The following is a 25,629-nucleotide window of genomic DNA, read 5'->3' as shown; positions in this document are numbered from 1 at the left end:
GTAGGGGAAATTTTGTCTTAATCAATGTACAGTTCTCCATCCTGTGAAAGAAAATTAGCCGTGTAGATACAAAAGAAGGACAAAGCAGCCACACACTGCAGCTCAGAAAACTTTCCATCATTTCTGCTGAATAGGGACCCAGTGTTGCTTTTTCTATAGAGCAACGCTCCATTTGTTTCAAGGAAGTTGTGAAATTGGAGACGGAGAGGAGTTAGGAGGGAGGCTCATTAGAGAGGCTCTGTTGTAAGGAGCACTTCCCAAAATTAAAGTGGCTGCTCAAAGGAAGTGCAAAAGTCTGCGCCCAGACTTGCATGTGAGCCTTGATTAAGATGTATGGTTCTCCCCCGGTGTGGGGATTTGTCTGAATGGCAGTGCCACGTTGGGGAGAGCAGAGGAGCTGAGTCAGGAGTCACTGCTGAGCCTCCAGGAGTCTTGTGTGGAGGGACAAGGAGGCAGCACCGAGGGCTGTGCTCTGTCCCTACTGCCCAAATAATGCATTTGCAAAACAAGTAAACCAGGCTCCTCTAGGGGAGAGGAGTCATCACTGATCTCATGGGAGGGGAGGCACTTGAGTGAAATATTTCCATTTCTTATAAGACTTCTGCTCTTACTGCTTAGGGGGGTTTGTGCCCCACAGTGTGATCTGTGCCTGGCCTGCCCTCTGGGTTCTGTTTTTACCTTTTTGTGTAAGTGGGACTGTTGGAGTACTAACCAGAACTGAGTTACTGAAACGTCCCTGTTGTTCTCATGGTTTGGAAGGCCAATGTCTGTGGAGTTCCATAAGAAACAACTTGTGAACACATTTTTCAGGCTGTGAGCCTTCAGATTGAGGGTACCTGAGTCTCTGGGCCCTGCAAGTCACACTCTAAATTCTTCAAGGGACTCAGGTCCACAAGAGACACATCTCTCCAGTAGCTGAGAGGAGCAGGAGATCCAGGAGCACTCTGAAGGCAGGAGATGAGGGTGAACTTGGATGTTCCTCACAAGTGACTGTAAAATAATCATGTCAGTGCTGTTGCCCATGATCTGAGGATACAAACCCCAAACCTGTGCTTTAAGGGAGCTGAGTTATGTACCTACAGACTTTTTCAAGGGGAAAAATGGAAAATGAGGAAGCAGCATTTATCAGGGGCTCAGTGATTTGTCTCAGGTGTTAGACAACAATGTGTTTGGGATCCAAGCCTTAAAAATGGTTGGTTTTCCATCATATTGTTTTGTGACCTGAACTTGGTTTAAAAACTCCCACTATTTTTTTAAAAAACACTTTGTTTTTAAAGTCAAGTTCCAAATGTCCTCACAGTCATGCTGGTGGGACTGTCAACATGCTTTGTGCTCTGAATTGGGAAATCTGCTAAGTCAGACCTCAGCTAAAATCAGCAAACAAATATCACCACTGAAAATGATGATTTCTCCGTGCCTGTAAGCTCAGATGGAGTCAAACCAATGGTCTGTCAGCAAAGGGGTTTGTAGGTACTGTTTGCCTGAGCTGGCCCAGCTTCTGCCTGCTGCATTTATTTTCAAATTTGAGTACTACAAGGAGGAGACATCTGGAAAATAAATAAAATAAAATATGCTGATAGTGGTAGATTCCAATTCTGTCTAGCAGGTTTCTCTTTCCCAAGTACAGCACTCAAGATTTATGGCTCATCCTTTTGTCTTTGTCCTTTCTTCTTTCTTTTCCCTTGAGCGACCTCTCCCGTTTCCTGTATCCCTCTCTCTCTGATGAGGCTGCTGCACTGTACAGAGCTCATTTTACTCCCTAATCCCACAGCAGCTTGTCAGGAAGCACAGAGAAATCCTTCCAGACTTGAGCACGTGCAGGGTACTCCTGCCATCCATGACCCAGTAACAACAGAGAGATGAACACACTTTGCTGTAAGCAGGACCTGTAGGACTTGACAGGTGGGTTTTTATTAGTTTGTCATGGGATCTGTCCCTTCTTTTGGGACACCAGCAGTCCTGGTCAGTCCTGTACATCAATCAGACAACATAATGCCATTTCTGACCCGCTCCATGTTTGCTCAGGGCTTGGAAGAATCACAAAGCTGCACCGTGTCCTCTCCTGGGCAGAATTAAAATTAGTAACTAGCCTTCAGAGCTGCTGAATGGATTTTTTTTTCAAGTGAAGGTTCCATTAGTGATTTTCCTCCAGTCTGAGGCCTCTGCCTAATTTGTTGGAAATGGAAGCTGTTTGTAGCAGCTCCGAGGGAACCCTTGGGACATTGGCATCCACCTGCTAAGGTGGAGCTGTGCCCGTGCAAAGTGGAAGTCTCTTGTCTATTGAAGTGGTGTATTGCAGACTTCAGAGGATGTTGCTTCATTTAACACTCACCAGGTTTGTGCCTCTTGAATAGCTTTCTGTTTAAGAAGAAAAGCTGCAGTGTGTAATAGCAGAAGGGAGCTGGGGCTGTGGGTGGTGTCTCCGTGGGATTTCCCCCCGTGCTGGTGCTGCTGCTCACCCTTCCCTGGGGTTTGTGGAGCTGCACTGGGAAGCAGCCAGGGAGCTGACCCCGCTTAAAAACATTATTTAAGCCTCATCAGCTTCTTGAGTGTTGGTGAACAGTTTGTATCATGAAACCAGGACCTGGGGCAGACAGAGGTTAAAACTTACCCAGTGTTCCTGATAGACTGGAAAGAGAAACTTCACCCTCTAATTCCAGTACAAGGCTCTGGTGCCAGACCATCTTTTTATCATCTAAACTGATACCTCGTTTTTGCTGCTGCTGCCTATTATGTGCCCAGGGATGGTGTCTCTGTTCCCTGTGCTGCCCATTGCACCCAACAACTTGCTTTATTTGCCACACCAATTAAGCAAGTCTAAATTGGTGTCCCGCTCCTTCCCTTCCTTCTCTCCCCACTTCTCTCCCATCCCCTCCCTGTGTGCTGGCACAAGCTTTGCTCTTTCTTGCAGTGAGGTGGTTCAGAAAGTTGAACTGGCAGAAAACTCATCCTCCCTCACAGAGAGGGGGAGGAATATATATATATTTATTATTTTTATATTTTTAATACTTGTTTAGCTCTCAGCACTAACCAATGCTGTGCTAAAACATGATGGATGTAAGCTTCCATCTCTGTCATGAGTTTCCACTGGGGCTCTGTGCATCAGAAGTGTCTGAGTGAGCCTTGAGACTTGATTAGGGCTTCTGTGCAATAAAACAAATAAAAAGAAGGTATTTGATGCTCCCTCTTTATACCTTCTTTTTTGCTCTTGCAAGTAAAAATGCAGTATTATAACACTCACTGCCTATGTTTAGCACGTCCGCTGACTTGCCATTTTGGAAGTAGAACCAGTTCTATTTTTAGAGCTCAGCTTCCTGTTTGAGCTCTCTTTAAGTTTGTCCTTTTCCTCACACAGTCAAACTCTTCACAAAAACCTTAGTTAAAGTGGGACAGTTTTGCTAAAAACAGTCATGTTCATGTCCAGATATAAACAGCAGTAAACCCGCCTTGAGTGAATGTTACAATGAAAATACAGCCTCAAAAGAACGTGTTTCCATGATGTCAGACCATGAAAGTGAGACTGAACTGATGTGCTGTGTGTTCATGGGCATCTCAGAGCCTCTGCCTACAGGTGGATTTAAAGATTAATTGTACACGTGTCGAAATTGAGCAGAATAACTATTTCAGAATAACTATTTCAGAATAACTCCAAATAACTTTACTGTTCTTTGCAATAATCATCCCCTACTTTAGCTCATCCAAACTAGAAACAAGCTGTGTTCTTCTGGAGGAATAGCACCCAAAATCCTCAATATTTTATCGTAGTCTTTTTGCTTTAGTGTCATAATTCACCTTTGTTCAAAATGACCTTCAAGTGTAGTGCTTTTATCAGCATGTTTTGGAGGTCTGGTGTAATCACAGCTATACTTTTTTCAGATGCCCTCATTAAAGTGTGGGTAGGAGATGTGTGGGGGTGTTGCCAACCCTTTGATACCTTTAAATACCACTGTAGGCCAGAGAGGAGCTGCAGGATTGCTGGTGCAATGCACGTGTTCATTGCTAATGTGAATGGTAGCTGAAGGTCTTTTCCAATTCCCTAATTGCCAAATATCAGGGAAATCAAGGCCGTAGTGTTCCTCCTTATATGCTGATGATGAGGCTTTTTAGGGGGCAGAACAGCAGCCTGGGGGAGGAGGCAGTGGCTCCCTCCTGGCTCTGGCTCTTCCACCCTTGCTAGTTGTGCTGCTCTCGATCCCGAGGTCCCCTGTGCATGCCCAGCCCCTCGGTGAGCTGATCCAGTTCACACTATCAGCAGAAAACTAGAAAACCAGAAAAAAGGAAAATACCATCGTGATATTTCAATAATCTCCCTTTGCCTGCCCCAAAGTCAGAGCTGAGTACGAGGGCCAAAGCCAGAGAGGGTCAGAGCTGCACAGCCAGAACCAGGGGCTGAGACCTTCAGCGACCTGGGAGCTCTGGCATCATCTCAGGCATGTCCCCAAACCTCTCCTTGGTGGGCAGGAGTGCTCCATCCCTGCACCTCTCACCCCTTGACAGGTGCCCCAGGCACAGCCACCCTCTTCTTCCCACCACTGATGTTCCCGGTGGAGCAGGAGTATGGCTTGAATATACAGTGTAAATGAGGCCATAAAAAACTAAATTGGCCTTTCCATGTTGGGGTGTGGTGCTGCTACAGAGGCAGCTTTCCTAAAAATAAAGGGCGAATGGATTGCACTGATCCAATCAATGCTCCTTTGTACTTACCTTTGGGAAAATTAAGAACTCAGCCATTGCCACATTAGCAAGCCACTTAACAAAATCGTTCAATTCCTGTAGGATTCTTAGTATGCAGAGATGCTCTTGATAATGTAGAATACAATGATACCATAAAATGTTTGAAAATGAAATTTACTGAAAATGACAGTTTATTGTTTGGCTAAGGGTACTAATTGATTCTATATAATGCTACTGAAACACATGGTTTGCCCTGAGAGTCTCCAGCCCAGTCCTGTAGCATAAAGGATTTCTCTGGCTCAGGCTCTTCCTGTGAACATGCTCAACATACCTCTTGTTGCCTGAAAACAGCTCCTAGCACGGGTTAGGGCAATTTGGCGGTTTTATCCCAAATGATACAGCGCAGAGACCGCAGAGGGGAAGGAGTGGGAAGGTGCATGTCAGGGGAGAGCCCACTGGGACGGCTCCTGCTTGTCCTTCCAGGCTGGCACGGCCTGAGGTGCAAAGGCCTGGCCGAGGGGGACAGGAAGAAAGGCACAGAGCACTGCAAAGCGGGAGTGGATGCCTTGGGGACATTTGGGGACACAGGCAGTGCTGGGTGAGGAGGGGTGGGGAGAGGGGAGAGCTGTGTGCGATGTCCGAGCCGGGCTCCTTTCCCTTTGTTCTTCTGTGCCCTCTGGTGGCTCTGGGAGCGATGGGATCGGGATGTGTCTCAAGTTGTTCTTTCCCCTGGCTCTGAAATGCAGGGAATGTCGGGAATAGCTCCACTTGAGCAAGGACTTTCTGCTTGGATTCACAGCCCTCGCAGTTAGCAGGGGATATCATAATAGTCTCCTGTGGGTAGCAGGAGAATGAATATGTGCTTTCCATCTCCGGGAGCTCCGGGGGGATTAACTGGGATGCAAGTCAAAGCCTTAGTCTTTAGGTACAATTAACCCACTAGTGAAGCAGCAGATTTCCTGAGGCTCTGCCAAAAATCCTGCTTTATAAACCAAGGATTTTTTTCCTAGTAAGAAGCATAAAGATTAGAAAGGAGCAGCAGGCCAGTCCCTTGGCATTTGAGGTTGGTTTCTGGTTGTTGATGCACAAGACATGTTTCCTTCAGGTGTTCATTTCTACGTAAAAAAAATATATTGCTGCATATAGGAATGTTGTACAATTCAATCTAATACATCTTCACAGCATCTTGGTCATTAGGCCTCCAAATAAAGGGAACAGATATTATACATGCTATTCCCCCCTTAATATTAATGTGTGTTTTACTAATACATGGGCTGGAGTAACTTGATAAATTTTAAAGGTTTTAAGTGAAGGATAGTTCTTCTGTAGCTCTTCCTAGATTTTATTTTCCATCTTACATCCCTGCAACTGATTCTTCCCTCTCATCCTTGCTGTAGCGTGTTCCCCTTGTCAAAGATGGCACGAGCTTGTTTCTTAGTTACTGTCTTTGTGATCCTTTGGGAATCTCATGCTCCATGAGCAAATAGCAGCAGAGGAAGATGTTTCTTTAGGCTGTAAAATCCCTTCCAGTGAAGTCCAGCATCACCACTTTGCCTCTGAGTCACATCTGCTGCCAGAGAGGAGGCTGTGCCTCTTAATCCCACAGTCTGGGGGTATATTGGAACTCACTGAGTTATAATGGAAAAACATCCAGGGAAGGCCAGGGGTGAGGTGGGGCATGGAGCACTGGAGCTGCCTGTGTCAGCAGTCAGAGGTGCTCTTTGTCAGCTGGGGATACATGTGTCTGCTCATCCATGTGCAGCTGAAGCAGGAATGTGGTTGGTACCAGGGAGGAGTCTGCCAGGATCACTGAGCTCCTGCTGGGGCCCGGTGGGCTGCTAGGCCTGGCTGAGCAGGGTCCTTTCTTGGAGGACAGGGCAAGAGATACATAGGAACTGGTAAAATATGTGTTGGAGCTGCTCAGAAATCCAGCCTGGCCTCAGATCTCTCAGCTGCCACTGCTTTTTGGAGCCTCTGTGTGCTTCTTTCCCTTGTTCTGGATGATATTTTTTAACCTTGTCTCAGGAACAGGGGGTAGAAGAGCTGAATCTTTTCAGGCCAGAGGAGAGGGAGCTGGCAGGAAGCCAGGCCCGCTCGGCAGTGGGCAGTGAACACCAGGCTGTGAACCTGTAATTATACATCTCAGATCCTGTGAACAGTGCTCCAGGAATCGTTATCTCTGGGCTTGTTTGACAGTATTGTGGCTTAAGAGAAAAACATCCCCTCAAATTACTCTTTAATTTGGAAGTCAAGAGACTATCAATTCGAATCTTAAGCTCTTCTGCCTGTAATTGATAATCGTGTACATTTAACAAACCTGCTATTGAACTGGCTCTCATACTCTTAATTCATCAGGTAACTGCTGATTTTTCTTTTGGAAGGGATAATTGAAAGGCTGTACAAGGTCGCTTCCTGCAAAGCTGAGATCAAACCCAGACTATAAAATGGCAGATCCCAGGCTCTGCCACACAGCCCTTCAAATACAAGTTTTCAGTATCTTCAGTATTTCAGTATTTTCAGTATTAACCTCTCTGGGCTGGAGCCATTTCTTTGATCCTCAGGCTCTGGAAGCAGAGATCAGGATGGCTTTTATTGGGGGCTGTTTAGCAGGACTTCACCCCAGTGCCCAACCCGTGCAGTTGAAAAAAGACCATTCCCATAGATAGCGAAGTTTACCATTAAAAAACCAACCAAACCAAACCAACCAACAAAAAAACACCCAGCCCCAAACTAGATGTTACATATGTTGTTTCAAGCCTGCACATACCAAATTTTAGGATTCCTGTGCTTTTTCACACATAACTAAGCTGTCCCCAGGCAGTTAAATGCCTCCCTGACATCCGGTCCCGTCAGATCTCGGAAGCTCAGCAGGGTCAGCCCCGGATTAGTGCTTGGATGGGAGACCTCCTGGGAAATGCCGGGTGCTGTAGGTTCTAGTCCTGAGGACTTCACCGGCACTGTCCAAGCTCGCTCGGCCGTGGCAGATGAACCTCAGGACTGAAACGGTGGGGCCAGTTCTGCGCACGCTGAGCCTCACCTGAAATCCACTGCGCAGGCTGGAAGGGCACACTCACGTGAGGACAGCCCTTTCCAAATCTTCGTTCGCGAAGCCGAGCCACACACACACAAGCTGTCCCCATCCTGCCTCAAGGTGGCAACACTCTGTACAGTCCCGAGCCCAGCCTGGGGATGGGATCCCTTCTCTGGCCTTGGAGGAAGCACTTTGATGGACTATCCCAGATTTACACTGTATACATTTCTATTTTTTATTTCAGAGCCTTACGGTCTTGAGTTCCTTTGCAGCATCATTATCACATCTGTCACCGTCACTGCTATCAGGGGCTAAGGGTGTTTTTAGTTGAGTAACACAATCCAAGCTATCACTCCTGCTGACATATTGCTCCCAAGCCCACGATTGGCCAGGTGCTGTAATTATTAATAATTCCCTCTGATGGTGCATATCAGCCTCCATTTTGGTTTGAGCAATTTATTCTGAGTGATTTCTTCGGCCGTGAAAATGGTGTTGGAGTGATTTTTTGTGAGTTTGTTTGCTGGAATCCTTCTCTCCTGGAAATGAGACATGTCTCTCATGGGCTCCCGTTTGCTCACACGCAAATGAACTGCTAATTAGGATGATGAAATTGCTGGGAGAGGTGAAACCTTCCAGTTGGCCGAAGAGAAGATTGTGGATTAATCTGTGTAAAGCTGAAGGCTCGACTAAAACTGCTGTTCAACATTCTGGTGCTAATGAGACTTGTATGTCTGCCACTTGAGGAGCTGAAAGTCTGTCCTGTAGTTTTTGTTGAGAGATCCAAAGTGGGGGCTCATCCTCTGTGGCATTTATTGCTTTCATCCCCACTTGTGGTGACTGGAATTGGGAATATTCAGCAATCTGTAGAAGGTGTTCAGCAATTTACAGTCTCTGGGGATGCAAGGCAGTTTCCTCTTTATAGATAATTTTTGTACACGAGTAAAAGCATCTTGAGAGACATATGGATGTTTAGAAAATTACAGTATGACTTGGAGAGCTATTTGTCTTGCCTGCCCCCTGCTACCATATTATATCACTTCTTCCTAGTTTTTTGATGTACTTCTGCTCATGTCAGTTCATGTAGAGGAGGAAACTGCTCTTTCCATCTCTGTGAACCAGAGAGACACCAGGAGACCTGTTCAGTGTCATATTGGGTGAAAAGTCCAGTTCCAAGTTAGTTCCTTGCTCAGGACCTGTGGAGGGGCTGATACTGGTCTCTCATGGTCTAATAACAGTTTTCCTGCAGTTATTGAAAATTTAGGCATATATATATATAATATATAGTATACATACTTATGTGTATGTGTACATATATAAAAAGCCAAGGCAGATGTTCTGAGCCTCTTCTGTGCTTGCAGGAAGCCGAAGGATCGTGGATGTGATGGATGTGAACACACAGAGGGGGGTTGAGATGAGCATGTCTCAGTTTGTGAGATACTACGAAACCCCAGAGGCACAGCGGGAAAAGCTCTACAACGTCATCAGCCTGGAGTTCAGTCACACCAAGCTGGAGAACATCGTCAAGCGCCCCAACGTGGTAAGGGATCCCCCGTGGTGAGGTTTGCCTTCAGCCTCTTCCCAGAAATAAGTCTTGGAGTGGTTTATTTCATCACCAAGGTGATGTGAAGTGCCTGGGACTTCTGTCCCTTTAGTGTCAGGATCTCATTTTCAGCCAAGTAGAAAGCTGGGCTCCTTGACAGTGGAACTTAATTTACAGGAATTAGGTACTTGATGAGCTGTTAATCATGCAATTTGCACGGATACAGAGTTCTTCTCAAGGTATTTAGGGGAAGTTCCATCCAAAATTAAGTACCTATCTATTGTTTTTCCTCCTCTAAGGAAATTTAAACTATCAGGAAGATTGAATTATATATGAACCCTCCTACCAACTAAAAAATGTTCAGGGGCACTAAAAGAAAACAGTTGAAAACACGAGTAGAAAATTTAGAAATCCAGACATAATTAAATCTGTGTAATCACTGCTAACTCAGAAGTAGCAGTAGAGGAAAGAGGTGGATTTGTGCACATTTATTTAAAGGTGGAAGACTCCTGTGATTTTATTCCCAGTGGAGTCACTGGCAGCAAAACTGTGACCTTATTGGTACAGATGATTTCATTTATCACTGAAATGTAGCCCATGTGTAGGAGAGGGGCAGAGCATCAACTCAGTAACACACAGGGATGGAGGAAATGCCATTGGGGTTTCCAGGTGTCTCTCAGGACACTCAGCAGAGAGTTTTGGCGTCAGTCCTGGCTGATCTGGGAACAGAGGGACCCCTCAAAGCAGAGCACGTGTGCTGCTCACTCCCTCCATATCTGCTCGAGGCCCTCCTGGGGGCAAAACTATAGCTCTGTGATGTTTGTTTTCAGATAGTATTCTCCTGATTTTTAAGTCCTTTTCTAGCTGTAACAGCAGCTTTTTTGCTGGGGACATCTTTTGCCTGTGCAGACAACATAAACACCACACTTCTGCCTGAACAGATCAAAAATATATGGCAGCTCTAATTGCTGATTTGTCGAAGTAATTCTTCACTAGGCTTTTGTGTTCTGTTACAGAGCACAAATCGAATATTAAACACATATTTAGAACTTTGTTCCGATTTTTGCTGTCATTCAGACACCGAGTGGGCAATTTGAAAGTGCTCTGGGGAGTTTCTGGTGTTCAGCTGATCCTCGTTTTCCCAAACACATCATGCTCAGCGAGCTCTTAAAACATCTGTGCATATTTCCTGGGTGCTTAGAAATGAGAAATGCAGTTAGGTACCTGTTACCACACGTAAATGTGTATTTCATGGCTGTTTAATATGACCTGAGTGCACAATCGTTTGTAAAATCAGGAACTGAGATCTCACTGAGAGATTTGTATTCCCATGGGAGTAGAAGAGAGGGTGTTGGGGAAGTCCAGCACATAAGTCAGCTCCTTGTCTAATGCTGTATTTGTCTAAGTGGTTCCACTGAATTCTGCAGAGCTGTTTGAGCCCACTTAAGGCAGAAATACTTGATTCAGGTTCCCTGTTGTTTAAACTCTGGGTTGCAATATCAGGATGTGGGAATTATTTCAGAATCAGGGCAGTAACCATCAGTTTTGTTTTCACGTACAGTTGTGATATTCATGGGATCGGTCCCGTTTCTGGCAGCATAATCGTGTGCGTCTCCTCCAAGTCCCGAGTGCCATCAGCACTACCTGGTGCAGATGGAGCCAAAGGGCTCAGCCCCAGCAGGAATTACACGTTAATTGCCCTATTGTGAAAATCCTCAGGGAATACAAACACTTGAGTTGACTCATACAAATAACATTTTTGGCGAGGCCTTCAAACAGAATTAGCAGTCAGGAAGCTAAATGTGGTGCTAACCGTGGCTGAACAGGGATCCTCAGTGCTTGCTGCACTCAGTCAGGGGACAGCTGTGTCACAAGGTGTGGGACAGACCCGCAGTGCCCACTGCCCCCTGAGTGGGGGCTCGGCCCCTGGGGCGGCATTTCCGAGCCGCGCCGTGGCTGAGCGCAGCACTGCACCCTGCCCAGGGCTGCCCGAGGCGCCCGCTGCTTCCCCTGGTTTGAAACTTGGCACATGTGATCCACTTGCACAACCAGAAGGGAGTGTTACAGATCTGCAGCACAGGCTCCATGGCAGACAGAGCAAGGAATGAGTCACAGGCTTGTCCCTGCTGTGGCTGTCGGACACCTCTCAGTGTGCTCCCACCCAGAGCAGGAGCTGTGTTTCATGTCCCTGAGCCACCTGCACTTCCCAGCTCTTCCTTCACCGTGCAGTGAATTTCCAATTGCCTGGCTTCGCTGTTTTCTCCTGCCCACACTCTCTAAAAGTTTGCCTTTTGAACAAAAACTGTGGTCAATTTTATACCCCTTTAGAATGTGAAGAAGTGCACAAGAGATCATATCATTACTCAAACCAGAATTTGGCCAGAACCATGGTGTTTAATGTTCCTTGAAATGTACGATATTGGGATAGTACAGTCTCTTTTATGTTTGCATTTTAATGTTTATAAACGCAATTTCTAGGCTGTTTGCTACAAAAATGCATTTGAATACAGACAAAATACAAGAGAAGGTGCTCACAGGTGCCTGTAGGACAGAACTTGCCCCCTGTGAATTGACTGCAAAACTCACCTTACTCTGGGTTGCAAAGGGCCGAGTTGTGGTGATGAAGTGCTGCACCTTAGTGAGTTGGGTGCACAGGACTTTTGCTGACCAGTAAGGTTCTCCCTGTCTGTGAGCATCTGCTGCTGTCACTGGAGGAGTTTCAGCCAACAGGAGCAAGTCCCACTACATGTTCAGTAACTAACAGTGGATTCTGGTGGGTTTCAGGTGGACTTAGTCGACTGGGTGGATAATATGTGGCCACAGCATTTGAAGGAGCGACAGACAGATGCTACCAATGCTATTTCAGAGATGAAATACCCCAAAGTGAAAAAGTAAGTCTGTTTACGTCTTTAAAAGCTCTGCTTTTGACTGCCTTGATTGATTCCTTTTACAGTTTGCTGAATACAGGCTTTAACCAAATCTCTTTGAAAAGTTCATTTTTATTTTTCAGTTTTGAGCAACTCTGTTTTGAAATGGCAGACTGACCTTAAACAGTAAATCCTCTGAAAGTGCTGCCCAAAGAAATCACTTCACAGGATGCAGATATGTCACACAGTGTAGTCAGACACTGGGTCCTGCTGTAGGTTGGGCTCAGAGCCTTCCCAGGTTCTAAAGCACTAATGGCTCAGAAGTTATTAGCTGAGAGAAGTTTTATGGAATGAACTTGAAGTCTGTTTTCAGTAGTGTGTGACTCCCCAGAACCTCTGTCACTGCCCTTCATGACAGTTTACTTTTCTGTTGGCTTTTTCAACAGCAAGATCAAATATTGGACTGACTACACAGGCTGTGTTTCATTTCACAGGACCCACTCAGGGCATGTTTGAAACCAAAAACAAGAGCAGTTTGTCCTGATTCTGCCCATCTCAGCTCTAGTTTTTGGACAAGTGTAACCTCACCTCATTCTTTCTGCTGTTTGAATGTCTTTCTTGAAGCTTTTCATATGATGATTGGAAAAAGGAACTGTTTGGGGGCCTCAAGATGTGCACTGTAAGTTTTACAGGAGTTAGTGCAGCTGAGATGGGGGTTCCTGTTAATGATGTCATGACCTGTGTGGCTGATGAACACCAGGTAATCCTGGGAGCCCTTCTCTGCTGTTTCTGATTTAGGGGCATTTTCTATTGGGCAGAGCTACTGCTGGCAGCATCCCAGGCTCTGCTGCTGAGGTGTTCTGAAAATGGCTCAGAACCCTTTTCAAATTGTAAGGGCACAAAGGAGTGTGCAGTCAGAAAGTGATATGCAGCATTTACTCTTGCTCTGTGACAATAAACATTTTGGAAGGTAAAGGTCCCCCTAACAGCAGAGCCTCTGTGACAGCCATCGTGGGAAGCCTGGCCCTACAACATGGGCCAGCGCCTGCACCAATGCTCAGCACCACTGATTCAGTGGAAATTAAAGATACTCCATCATTTTGAAAGGATCAAACTGCTTGTTAGGGTAACTGGATAGGGATTGGAGTGCCCCATTTCACAAATGCACTTGGAAAAGCCCTAAGTGACTTGCCTGAGGTCACACAATAAGCCAGTGGCAGAGCAGCACTTGCTTCCCAAGCAGTTAGTCAGCTAAATAACCTTATTTATTATCTGCTAGAGCTAAGAAACTGAGTCAGGATTCAGGGCTTCAGAACTCATGGATGTACAAGGTAGGAAGTAAAGAAAACAATCCCTTTCCTAGAGCAGGCACACTCCAGATGCTGAAAAAGATGCAGCAAGTAAACAAAGCAAGGCAGAAAAGGCTTAAAGGATAAGGTAGCAACATGACTAACAGAATTTAGCAGAAAAAGCAGAGTATATGCTTGCAGTTGACTGCCTGCATCATGAATGCCAGATGGTTGGTTTCAAAGAGATTTTAGAGATGTAGCAATCCAACAGATTTTGATGTGGAGTTTTTCCTGTGTGTGGAGGGTGGCCTGGTAGAGAGGGAGATGTCTGATGAAGAAGCAGACACAGAGTCACTGAGGTTGCTGTCACTGGCAAAGGGAGGTGGAGGTTGACAGCTTGATAAACTAGTAGATGTGATAGGTACAGGGAAGCTAAACAGTGAAGGATTGTGAGCACTTGTAATGTGACAATAGAGTTTGATGTGGGAAAAGGAGTTACCAGGCTGAGTGTTAAAGGCGAGGGTGATGCAGCTGGAGTGAAGAGGATGTTGCTAGTGAGCATCATCTCACATAAAGGCTAGAGAAAGATGATTTACAGCACTGTTGGCACAAACCCCTCGTCAGTCTGAAGAAGCCACAAAGATAAAACCAGTAACAAACAGTGTTAGTCTGGGAGCACAAGAGAAGCTGTATCACATCAGGACAAAGATCTGTGGCTCTCAGTAACCTGTCTGCTGTTGGGTGCTGCCATTGATGCCCTGGGAGAAGTGTAAGAACAGTGTGAGCATAAAACGATGCTGCCCCTAAAAATTACCTTCTGAACTTCCACTGTCTGCAGTTCAGGCAGAGGCTGTCCTGAGGTGGGAGTGTTTTCTGTGTGCTTGGTGACTTTCAAGAGATTTCTCGTCCATGAACTTGTCCAGTTTGAAGATGAACTCCTCAAGATACAGCTTTCTTCACCTTTGGGAATTCAGATTGGCCCTTTCCTGTAGAGATACCAGTCCCAGCTATTGCTGTGAGTACTGGAGGGTATAGGCCCTTATTAAGATCATGTTCACCTGTGGAGCTAAATATCAGTGGCTGTCACTTGTTTCATGCTGCCCACTCCTTTATGCAAGTTGTCAATGTTCCTATACTTTAATACTGACTGTTGTTGCTTGGGAATGGGATCGTTTCAGTTCATTCTCATTCTCAGCATTCCCCCAATCCTGCGAGTTTGCAGTGCCATCCCCACCTCACCGTGTTCCCTACAAACACAAAGCACTCGGGCGAGCGCTGCGGTTTCGCAGACACAGATGGCACCACCAGACACAAATGTCTGTCTTGGCTCCTGCACTGCGAGTTCCGTGCTGGGAGTGGAGTTGGGGAGCGTTCCATCTGCCGCGCTGCCGCCGTTACCAGGAGCCCTGTGTGCGCTGGGACCGCCCCGCCTTCCACTTGCACTTGCACCATTAACTTTTGCAAAAAAATTCTGGGTAATGAGGTTATTTTTCTGGGTGTAGGTAAGCGACTGCTTACCTCACAGGAGCCTGAGAGGACTGAATGAAGCGGGAAAATGGTTTTATGTCAAAAAAGCTTCCCATGTCTGCAGTAAGGCAACTTGAGAAATGAAGGGGATGGCTTGCTGAGGTGGTAGTGTGGCAAACTTCAAACTGGTACAGACTGGCATTGCCCCTGGAATAACAGTCCTGTGCCCCCATTATCATCATCCTTGTTGTTAGACCATGTCGTGCAGCTGCAGAGCAAAGTGAACCGTGCGCTGCTCTGGCTGAAAACTGACTCAGAAATAAACGAAAATTGGTTAGTTTTCAGGCCACCCAAACCACCACATGGCTGCATGAACGCTTATGCCAACAGAAGGGCAGTGCAGAAGTGTGAAAAAAACATGGAAGTGGGATCACTGCAGCAGGTGATACTGGGTGAGCAGAGGGAGCAGCTCACTGCTGCCAAGGAAGCCTGTTCCTATCTCCCCTCTCTCACATTCTGGGTGCAAGGTGCTGAGAAGAGCCTTGCAGACATGGGGCCCCGGATGAGAGTGGGAACATGCTGTGTAACCATGAGCCAGAGCAGCAGGAAAAGGCAGTGCTGTTGTCACATCAGCTTTTAGGTGCAGAATCTTGTTACAGCACCATTTTCAGGTAGCTCAAAACAAGCTCAGATTTAGTTTTCTGTTTAAATTCACCCAGGACTGAAGCAATCTGGATACAGCTGAACCCAAACCAACCAAAAAAATGTACTAATTTGATTTCTCATTTATCAAAAGAAACAGCCTGCTGAAATTATTGTCCTCTTTATTAGGTTTTGTGTTTATAGCCTTGCAAGATCATTTGCAATACAGTGGCAATGAAATAGCTACGGTGCAGGACTTGATGGCTGTAAAAATAGTAACAGGCACTTCTTAGAACTTGATGTTTGTGCTATGGAGTGAATGAAAATGAAAGCTTTAGTCACTACGACAGCCTTTTTGCCTTCAAAATTCTTCTCACTTGAAATATCTAAACACTTTCATAATAGGTCTTTACATTGCTGCTGTCCTTCAATCAAGGAGGGGTATCTTGTGTGAACCATCTACCTGCTCTCAAAAGGATGCTGCTCTGTTAGCGCGTCCTCAGCCCTATTTTCCCTCTCCCAGGCTGTTATTCAGCCCCTCATTCCTTTCTATTCATTCCTTTACTAAGTAGGGATGGATTTAAACAGATGCTAAAATGCTCTGCTGAGCTGTGGTCTAATTAGAAGCTGAGGGTGTGCCTCTGGAGACAGCGATTGCCCTTTGAATCCAGGGAGCTCGCAGGTCCCCCAACGCACAGCTTTGTGAACGTGAGAGACTTGTGTGCACTTCGTATGTCATTTGTGGATTGCTTTTGATACAAAGCTGCTCTGTAAGTACAGTTCAGTACAGAAAAATTAGACAACAAGTGCGAGCTCTTATTAAGATTTTTCAAGCTTGCAAAGTAAATAAAATGTGATGTCTTCACATCAGTGCACCAGTTTCAAATCCTCCTTTGTGTAGAGACTGGAGGACTTGCAGCATCACTTGTGTAACTCAAATAAGCACCAGTGCTTCCAACAGTTTGTGGCAACCCTGGAGCTGAAGAGCCGTGTCACAGGATGGAGAATGAGTCCTGCTCTCAGAGACACCAAAATGCTGCTCCAGGGGCAGATGGGCCTGGCTTGCTCGGTTCATTTCTCTTTGGTGGTCAGTGCTCCTCATAAATTAAGGTTTCCAGTCAAAAAAAAAAATCCCAACAACAGGGCCTCTTAATTCTCAAAGTTCAAAGGTAACCTTCCAGCTCCCCCTAACACACACTGCAGCCTGGCATGGAGGGCAGCTGGGCACAGAGCCGTGGAGCATCTACATGGCTTGTTAGTGCCAAATGCCACCCTGTGAGCCCACCCCGCAGGTTCCACCTGGGCTGGGAAATGTTGTCACTTCAGCCCGAGCGCGGTCTGTGGGTGTGATCTGCGGTCGCTTCACCAACCCCCCGGTGCCCTGCAGAGCACACCTCTCTTATCTCGGGTGTTGTTCCTGTGTGACCGAGTCGGCCCGTAAACCCCCGGGGCAGGAGCAGCCCTTTCATGTGTGTGTGAAGTGCCCGGGGCGGGAGGGGTGTGGCGATCACGGTGTGTGCCCGTGGGGGCTGTTTGCCCCGGGCTGGCAGCGCTGGGTGTCGCTGCCCAGGAGCGGGACGGGGTTGGTCCCGGGGCACGGACACGGGGCCGAGGGGCCTTCCACGGGCACAGCTGTCCCGGCGGCCACAGGCGGGTGCTTGGGGGGCCTCTGGAAGGGGAGAGCCGGGGCCCTCCATGAGGAGAAGCCGGGACTCATCCTCGAGATGATGCTGGGGCTCATCCCTGCGGAGAAGCTGGGGCTCATCCTCAAGGAGGTGCTGAGAGTCATCCCTGAAGGAGATGATGGGGCTCATTTCTGAGGAGAAGCCGGGGCTCATCCTCGAGGAGAGCTCATCCTTGAGGAGAAGCCGTGGTTCATCCTCGAGAAGATGCTGAGGTTCATCCCTGAGGGAGATGCTGGGGTTCATCCTTGAGGAGAAGCCGGAGTTCATCATCGAGGTGATACTGGGGCTCATCCCAGAGGGAGATGCTGGGGCTCATCCCCGCGGGAGCAGCCAGGGCTCATCCCTGAGAAGCCGGGTTCGTCCCTGCGGAGCAGCCGGGGCTCACCCCCGAGGAGAAGCCCGGTTCCTCGCAGCGGGGCCTCCCCGCAGCGGCGGGGCCGGACCCTCCCCGGTGCGACCCGAGTGAGGCGTTGGGGCGGCCGCCGGGCCGGTGCCTCCCGGGTGACAATGGTTTCTTTTGTCTTGCGGCGCAATTCGTGGCTTCCAGTTGCAGGGCCCCAATGTGGGAGCGCTGTCGGTGCGGGCCGAGGCGCTCCGAGGTCGCTTTTGTTCGTGCTGCCCGCGCCGGCACGGGGGCCCCGCAGAGCCGGGATGCTGCCGGGGCCGCCCGCCCTCCTCCCGCAGCCCGAGCGGCTCTGCCCGCCGGGGACGAGCAGCCAGGCCCGCGCCTCTCCCCGCGCTGGCACTTGCAGTTGGCTCATGGGTCTGTGGTATTCGGTTTCAGGCTCAGGGATTTCAACCAGCCGGCGCTGCTCCTGGGAGGAAGGAAGAGTGAGCTATACTTTTCTCATTGGCCCGAACAAAAAACAGAAGCCTCTGCTGGGGTTTGGGAGTGGTTTATGGGCTGAGCTCAGTGGCAGGGGAGCCCTCGCAATGCCAGAGGGAATAGAGCCGTATGGTGCGCGGTGCCTATTGCGGGAGAGAAGGAGCTGAGCCCCGGGTAATGCTGCTGCCTCTGCGTCCGCTCGCGTCTCCCCGAGCCCATGTGCATGATCGCCGCCCGCCCTGCCCGCCCGTGCCTTCGCATCCCGGCGCGGCTCTCGATGTCTTTGTTTCTCTGTTTGCTTGCGGGTTTGTAGCGATGTGTGGCGAGTGCATTGTGGGTTTGCCTGGGAGTGTGGTCTCGGCGCTGGCTTACGGAGCGGTGTCTGTGTTGTTTCTGTGTCCCCAGCTCGCTGTGTTTGCTTAGTGGTTTAGCTTCGTTTGTATCATCTCCCTCTCTCTGGTTTTTGTTTTTTTTTTTTTTTGGATCTCTGTGTTTGTTCTTCCCTGTGAGTTTGCAGGTTACTCCATATTTCTTCGCATCATTTCTCTAACAAATTTCCCCAGCTGCTTGGGGTTTTTTTTGCGAGGGGGGGGGAAGTTCTCCATTTCTCCACACCACAAATCCTTCCTCCAGAATGACAATACATTAAATTGAACAATTTCAGGCTTGTGGAAAGCATGAACCAAACTCCTCAGTGGGGAAGGGAAGCTCCCCCACAACAGATTACAAGCCAGCTGCATGTTTTAAAACCCTGACTGAGGCTGTGCAGGGAGATAAAGTGGAGTGTGCAGGGATTGGATGTGGTAACATTTGTGAAATTAGTCAAGTTGGGGCATCTTTTGCGTCGACTGTTTTCAGGATGTAACTCTGGTCAGGTTGGCTCCCGTGCCCAACATGGGATTGTGTTCCTGTAGCCACTGTACCTGCTTGGCCCAGAGCTCTGCAACCACAGCACGCAGTGGGATGTGGTTCCTAGATTTCTCTCAACATGGATGCTGCGTTATGACTTTATTATTTTATTATCTTTTTTAAAAAATTATTTCTATGGAAAACCCCAGAAAGTTAAGTCGCTCCCCAAATTAGCAGCTGCTGGTGATGAGGAGCCGCTGGCTGAGGCTGGATCCGAGCGGTGCCTGAGATTAGCTGTGGCATGGAGCTGTGCTGGGACCATGTGACTGCGGTGTACATTGGAAGAGGAAGCCGTAGAGGTCAATGCAAAGGCATTGTGCCAGACTCTGGCAACCAGGGGAGCGCTGGATGGCGGGGGATCCTTCCCGCAGGCTCCTGAGCCGCCCGCGAGCTGCTGGGCTGGGACAAAAGCAGGCCAGGGAGATTAACAGCAGAAATTAAGGCATGGCTCACTTGTGGGTGCAAAGAAAAACTGGTTTGTTTTCCAAAGGCTTTGTAGGTTTTTATTAATCACCATATGTGGCTCTTTCACTAAACCCACCTTTATTGGAATGGAAATTTTGTTTAGAGGAGTTTCAAGAAAACGGGGGAAATGAGGAAAAACAAGTGAAAGAAAAGGAGTTGTGTGTTCACATTTATACCTGCCTTGGTGTTTCTCACTAAACTAAATTTTAAGTGCTTTGATTTGACAGGATTATGTTATTTCCTGTCTGAACACAAGCAGATTGACTGCTTCAGGTTCAGATTATTGACTCCTGAGGAATAACCAAAACCAGCTAATGCTCAGGCCGTGTTTGCTCTTTCAGAATATCTTAATTCAGTGGGTGATTGTTGGTAGGTAGCACTGCCTGGAAGATTTTAGTTAATATGATGTATTTTACAGCTGACCTTTTGGAAACTTAAAGTAATTGACTCCATAAGGATTTGAGTTTTTTACTTGAAAACAACATGAACCTCTAATAACTCTGCACTACCCACAAACTGAGAATTTCCATGTTTTGGTGTTGTGTTTTTTTTTTTTTAATGAGCAATAATTATTCAATCTGTGACTTTTTGCAGTTTGGCTGGAAGAAAGGCAACTTCCTTTCTGGGCTTCTTTTATTGTTTTTAAATTCTATCTGACTTGTAATCAACAACATCTTGGTAGAGAAAACATAAAAGGAGAAATTAAAAAAAAAGTGTTTGGGAGGGAAGGACTCATATTTTGAAATGGAGCATATTGAGAGTGTAGACAGCTTCTTGGCTAGCTGTGATTTTTGAAGCATCTGAAATACCCCAGGGGCAGCAAAAGCTTCTTCCTGCTTCTGAAGGATTAAAAAAAAAATTAAAAAATTTCCAGAGCGGGCAAGGGGAGAGACGTGTAATTGCACAAGGAAAGGTTTTAATTGTGAGATGAAGGCGCAGGACCTTTTTTGAAGCCCACAAATTGACTGTCTTCATGACAGCATTGCGTATCATTCTGTCAACTCCGGCTCGGGATGTGGTTGCTAGGCAGCGGCTCTTATGGACCCAGAGTGGCTCTGATTTGCCAGCCTTCTGCAGACACATGGTAAGGTCCTTCCCAGCCTATCATCTACAGGGACTTCTGCACGCCGGCTGCATACTGCTGAGCTGCTCCTACCTGCCTGCCAGCAGAAAAAGCCACACTTCAACAAAACCTTTTTTTTTAAAAAATTATTTAATTTTTTTGTTACAATTCCCGTTCCGGTAGTGTTTCCGTAACTCCCCTTAAAAAAAAAAAACAACAAACCAAAGCAAAACCAAAAAAAAAAAGCCATGAAACGGAGACCGGAACAAGGAAAAGAGGTTAGTGGGTTAAGTGGTGTGTGTTTCCTGCGTTTGCAAAGGTGCCTACAGCGAGGAGGGCGGTGTGATTCGGCCATTAGTTACAGATGGTGGCTGCAGGCTGAGCTTCCTGCAGCCACAACACAGCTCTTGTGTCTTTTTCCAGCAATGCCTGCTCAAAACCTGTATCCAGGCGGCATAAAAAATAAGGGATTTGCTCCTTAGCGTTGCTGCCAGCTGGGTCCTTTATGTGTTTTGATGCAGAAATGCCTAGAAATGTGAACAAAAATGAGCTGGTTTGCCAAACGAGGTTTCTGTCCCCCAGTCCTTGCAAAAATGGCATGAGTGGCAAGTAGGTAAAGAACATTCAGGAGGATTTACAGGCAAAATTAGATTTTTCAAAACTTTGCTCTTTGAAGCAATTTGTGTACAACTCTTGGTGGAGGTTGTGTCTCTGGAGCATGGAGAGCATGGAGCAGATCACCCTGGGGACTGGCAGTGGCATCAGGAATATTTCTGAACAGCCTCACTTCTAATGTTTCTCCTTTCCTTAACTCTGAAAGCTTTCATTCCTCTTGTCTGAACAGCAAACTCCGACGTGCAGATCGCGCTTTCAGCAGAAGCCTCGTTACGTTCATGAGACAAATCACTGTACTATAAATGCAGAAACTTAATTGGTGGAAGCAGCACTGCACACACAGTTAACCTCTGCAAATTAAGATGTGAAAATAGTGTTTCAGCCTGATTCATTTTTGTCCTTCACTCTGCTTGCAGGTACTGTTTGATGAGTGTGAAAGGATGCTTCACTGATTTTCATATTGATTTTGGTGGCACTTCAGTGTGGTATCACGTTTTCCGTGGGGGGAAGGTAGGTGAACCTTATATTTGTTTTATTTGTCTGTGCCTCTTATGCACTGGAGGGGTTGCTTTATTTTTTTTCTCTTTTTTTTTTCCTTTTTTTCTCTTTTTTTGTTTAAGGGATCAGTCTGTTCCAGCAGCTTTGTTGATACACACAGAGTTTGCTGAACTAGAAGGACACCACTCATGGTTATGAAACAAATGAGTGATTTGTTTGAAATACCAAATGTGGTACTTGCTGGTGGTGGTGCTTTTAGGCTTGCTGTTGCTGTGTGGTCCAGAAGTGGCTGTGTGTACCCTTGCTGGGTCAGAATGCCCTCACAAGTCTCCTTATGTAGCTGGAGCTTCTGTTCCTGTTGGAGAGTCCATGTTCCTGTAGAGTGCACAGGCACAATATGCCAGAACTGAAATATTAAAGGGTGCAGAAGCATTAAAATACACATCATGTATTTCACATCTTTCCTGTTTTAGGATATTTTCCCCAATTGTAGCATAGACAGTGTTTGGTGAGAACTGAAATAAATCTGTGATGCAGATCCTGTTTCTCTGTACAGTTTGGTGAAGCTGTGCTAGACCAACACTGTGTTTTGAGCTGCAGGTAAACCACAGGCATCTTCTGAATGAGATGTTTGTGGAAGAGAGATGACAACTGACAAGTGTCCAGCCACTTCCAGCCCAGGGACTAATTGCTGCTGCTGTCTGTGTGTGCCTCTGTGCACAACACCTGCAAACATGGGGTTCCTGCAGGAAACAGCTTGTTAGTCTGACACAGGATAACCTTGGTGGAATCTCTCAGCTGTTTATTTTTGTTGACTGTTGTTAATAGTTAAATCTTCCTTTTATTTTTAGATCTTCTGGCTGATTCCACCTACTCTGCAGAACCTAGAGCTTTATGAAGAATGGGTTCTCTCAGGAAAGCAAAGTGATATCTTTCTGGGAGACAGGGTGGAACGGTGCCAAAGAATTGAGCTGAAACAGGGCTACACGTTCTTCATTCCTTCAGGTATCACTTGTTAAATAACTGTTTGGAGACTCTGGGATTGTGCTTGACTGACAGTTCTCTGCAAAACAATTCTGCACTCCTAAACCCTGTACTGACCTCTCTGCTGTGGCAGAAGAAAGGCTGAGGACTGAATGTACTTAGTTTTCCAGAAATTAACTTATGGAAAATGCGCTGTGATGATTTGTGCAGTTCTGGGGAAAGGAGAGAGGACTTGGGTCTCTGGGGCTGTCCCCACTTCTCATCAGGGTCTACTGACTGCTGTTGTAAGCTTTCTGGGAGAGAGGTTTTTCTCTGTTTGTTGTCCCTTCTGGCAGGTTTCACCTGCAGCTCCGTAATTGGCTTCTTTGCCTCTGTCTGTAGCCAGAGGTGGGTCTGGTTTCCCTGGTGGAACTCAAGGGAGATTCCAGTCCATGGAAGAGCAGGCACTGTGCTCCCTCAGGATTGCTTCTTGGGAAAACAATTCTATGGCAATATCTCTTCAGATTTCTGTTTGTGGAGCTTGTGCTGACTCTGGAAATGTTTCAGCAGCCCAGTCACAGTTTTACACCCCTGCCCACCTCAGGATTTGTGTTGTGGGATCCAGACTTGTCTTGCAAAGCCGCCAGATAGCTGCTGCTTTGAAGGCTGGTGGCTTCAGCCCTTCCTGCTCCTGCCCCTGCCTAAATTGGATTAAGGATGTTGGAATGTGTAACACTTGTCATTTAAGATGGTATCAGACTTTGCTTTCTGTGACTATTATGGGACCATGGGTTGGTTTATAATGATTTAACACATTGCCTCTGTCTGGTGGATCTTACCAGGGAGATAAGTGTAGGGAGACTTTCTACATGACAGAAGGACAGGTTGGTATTTTTCAGTTCTAGAATTAATTACTCTGTGGAGATAGGATTATTATTTTTTAACCATAGAGACAGAGAATGCAGGTCATGCAGAGACAGTGACAATGTTCTTCCCACTGGGGAGCATTGTTAGGATCAGCTGAAGGCCACAAATGTGCACATTTGTAAGTGTTTGGTAAGAATCAGCCTGGGATGTGACAGGCAAAATGACTTTGAGAATGGAGGAGTTAATCCAGTAAAGGAATTAGATCTTCCCTTGGAACAGGTCAGAATGTGCTGTTACTGTTTGAACTGGGTGTTTGAGTGTGGCTGTGCTGTTAGCTTAGATCCCATTACTGCATCTTCGTATTTATCTTCATCCTCCTGTGAAAACCCTCCTCCAAATAAGACTTTCTGTGTGTCAGTCCAGTCCTGCTCAGCAGCTGGAATGCTGCAGGTTCTGGGAGCTGGGACAGGACTCGGCTGTGACATGGTGGTGGCTGACACAAAGTGATTCCAAATGGGTTTTTGCTTGTAGTTTCTGTTTTCTTAATAAAGCCCCAAGTGCAAAAATGCCAGCACCTTGGACATTTTAGGCTTGGTGCCACATTTGAAAGGCATTTATGAATAATTTCTCTGTAAGCACCTCATAGATTTGAGGGGTTTTGCTCTGCTGGGTTTTGTTTGGAAAACTTATTTGCAATCTCTTATTTCTGTGAAAGGGCATCATTTCTGTCTCTGCTTTAAGAGTCTGGAAATGCCTAATTAAAGGCTGTTCCAGGTCAGTGAATTGAGCACAGCTGTGTAAAACAGGTCAATTCCTACGACCTCTTTGCTCTGGTTTGTGCACATACCATGTTAGTTAATGTTTGGAAGTGTTTTTTATGAGCTTTAGAAGTGTTCATAGTGTTTAGGTTCTGTTTACTGGTGTCTGTAAAACCAGTGGGTCCCATCTTTCAGTTGAGCCTGATAAACTCTTGACCAGCCTCAAGTCATCCAGAGGGAAATACCTTCTATTTGCAGGTTTGGGCATAGGAAGTGTAGAGGATTTAGTGCTCAGCTGGACTGGGAATGGAGAACATTTCAGCAAAGGGCTGAAAAATATCCTGGTCTGCTCCTGTTTTTGCCTAATTTTGGGGGGTGGTCCTAGAAATGCTGTCAGACCACAGCAGTGTGAGGATGGAGTAGGTAGAGAAGACTGCAAGAAGAAATGTGAGGGAGTGAGATCACAGCCTTGTGGGAAGTGCAAGGTTTCTCTGAGAATCTGGGATCAGCAGGAGATCCAGTAAATCCCTGAAACTACAAACCACTTGGCCAGGAATGGGAATCATTCTTACAGAAGGCATAATTATAGTGCTCACCAGGGCCTCGGGGTATATTCCTCTCCATCACTGCCATCATCCTTTCAGGATTAAGTTTAAACCAGTTAATTTCTACCTGTGCCTCTAACCCTGCAAGGCACTGAGAGGCACAGTCTGAGCTGTGGGATCAAGGAGGAACTGAGCCCAGTGTTGTCAGCACAGTGAGTTGTTATGGACCAAAGATGCCTCTGGCAGCATTTTAGGAGCTCTTCCTAAATATGGGGAGGGCGAAAGTAAGGTGGGATTCTGGGGAGTGCTGTGTGAGGGACATCAGGTGGTGCTCCTGGTGGCCCCACACAAGCCACAAACCATTACAAGTTCTCACCACCCACTTCACTGGTTCCCACTGGTCAATAAAAGATCATAACTCTGGTAAAGCTTGTGGTAAAGTGATAGAATCAACCTGGAGCCAGGCCTTTGCCGCTGACATAATGGGTGTCAGCATAATTGTTGATAGAGAAATACACCACGTGGTGCCATGCTGAGGTTCATGGCCAGGTTAGATTTGTGTTAGACCAGCCTAAGGTTCAAGAGGGTAGGAAGCCATAGTTGCTACCAGTGTCACTGAGTGATTATTTTTTTCTGTAAAATTCTAACTGTTGTTTTCCCAGGGTGGGAGAGGAGTTGTCCTTCTGCAGGGAGAGTGCTACAGCCCCAGGGTGTTTGTGCTGTGTGTTACCATGGGTAAAGTTTAGTCTTTCTCATGGGAAACGTTCACCACAGGTGAAATTTGGCCAAGGTAGCACATCTCACTCTGGGGTGGTGGGCAGTGGGTGCTGTGTACCTGACTCACATCCCAAATAGAAGGGAAATTCCTTATCAGGGATGCTTCTCTTCAGGTGGAAACTCTGATGATCTGGAAGAGGAAAAGCAT

At 46.8% G+C, this 25,629-nt stretch overlaps 1 protein-coding gene across 1 annotated transcript in view; it reads left to right on the top strand.

Moving 5' to 3' along the window:
* KDM2B (lysine demethylase 2B) overlaps nucleotides 1-25,629 on the top strand; it is a 107,183-nt gene that overhangs the window by 16,166 nt on the left and 65,388 nt on the right. The window contains 4 exon segments of the mRNA XM_071572439.1: nucleotides 9,064-9,242; nucleotides 12,030-12,136; nucleotides 21,490-21,583; nucleotides 22,423-22,576. Coding sequence (XP_071428540.1) covers nucleotides 9,064-9,242; nucleotides 12,030-12,136; nucleotides 21,490-21,583; nucleotides 22,423-22,576 — 534 coding nt within the window.

Source organism: Pithys albifrons, chromosome 17 (genome assembly GCF_047495875.1).
Source record: "Pithys albifrons albifrons isolate INPA30051 chromosome 17, PitAlb_v1, whole genome shotgun sequence".
In the NCBI taxonomy this organism is placed as follows: domain Eukaryota; kingdom Metazoa; phylum Chordata; class Aves; order Passeriformes; family Thamnophilidae; genus Pithys; species Pithys albifrons.
This window is presented reverse-complemented; position numbering and strand designations above follow the sequence as displayed.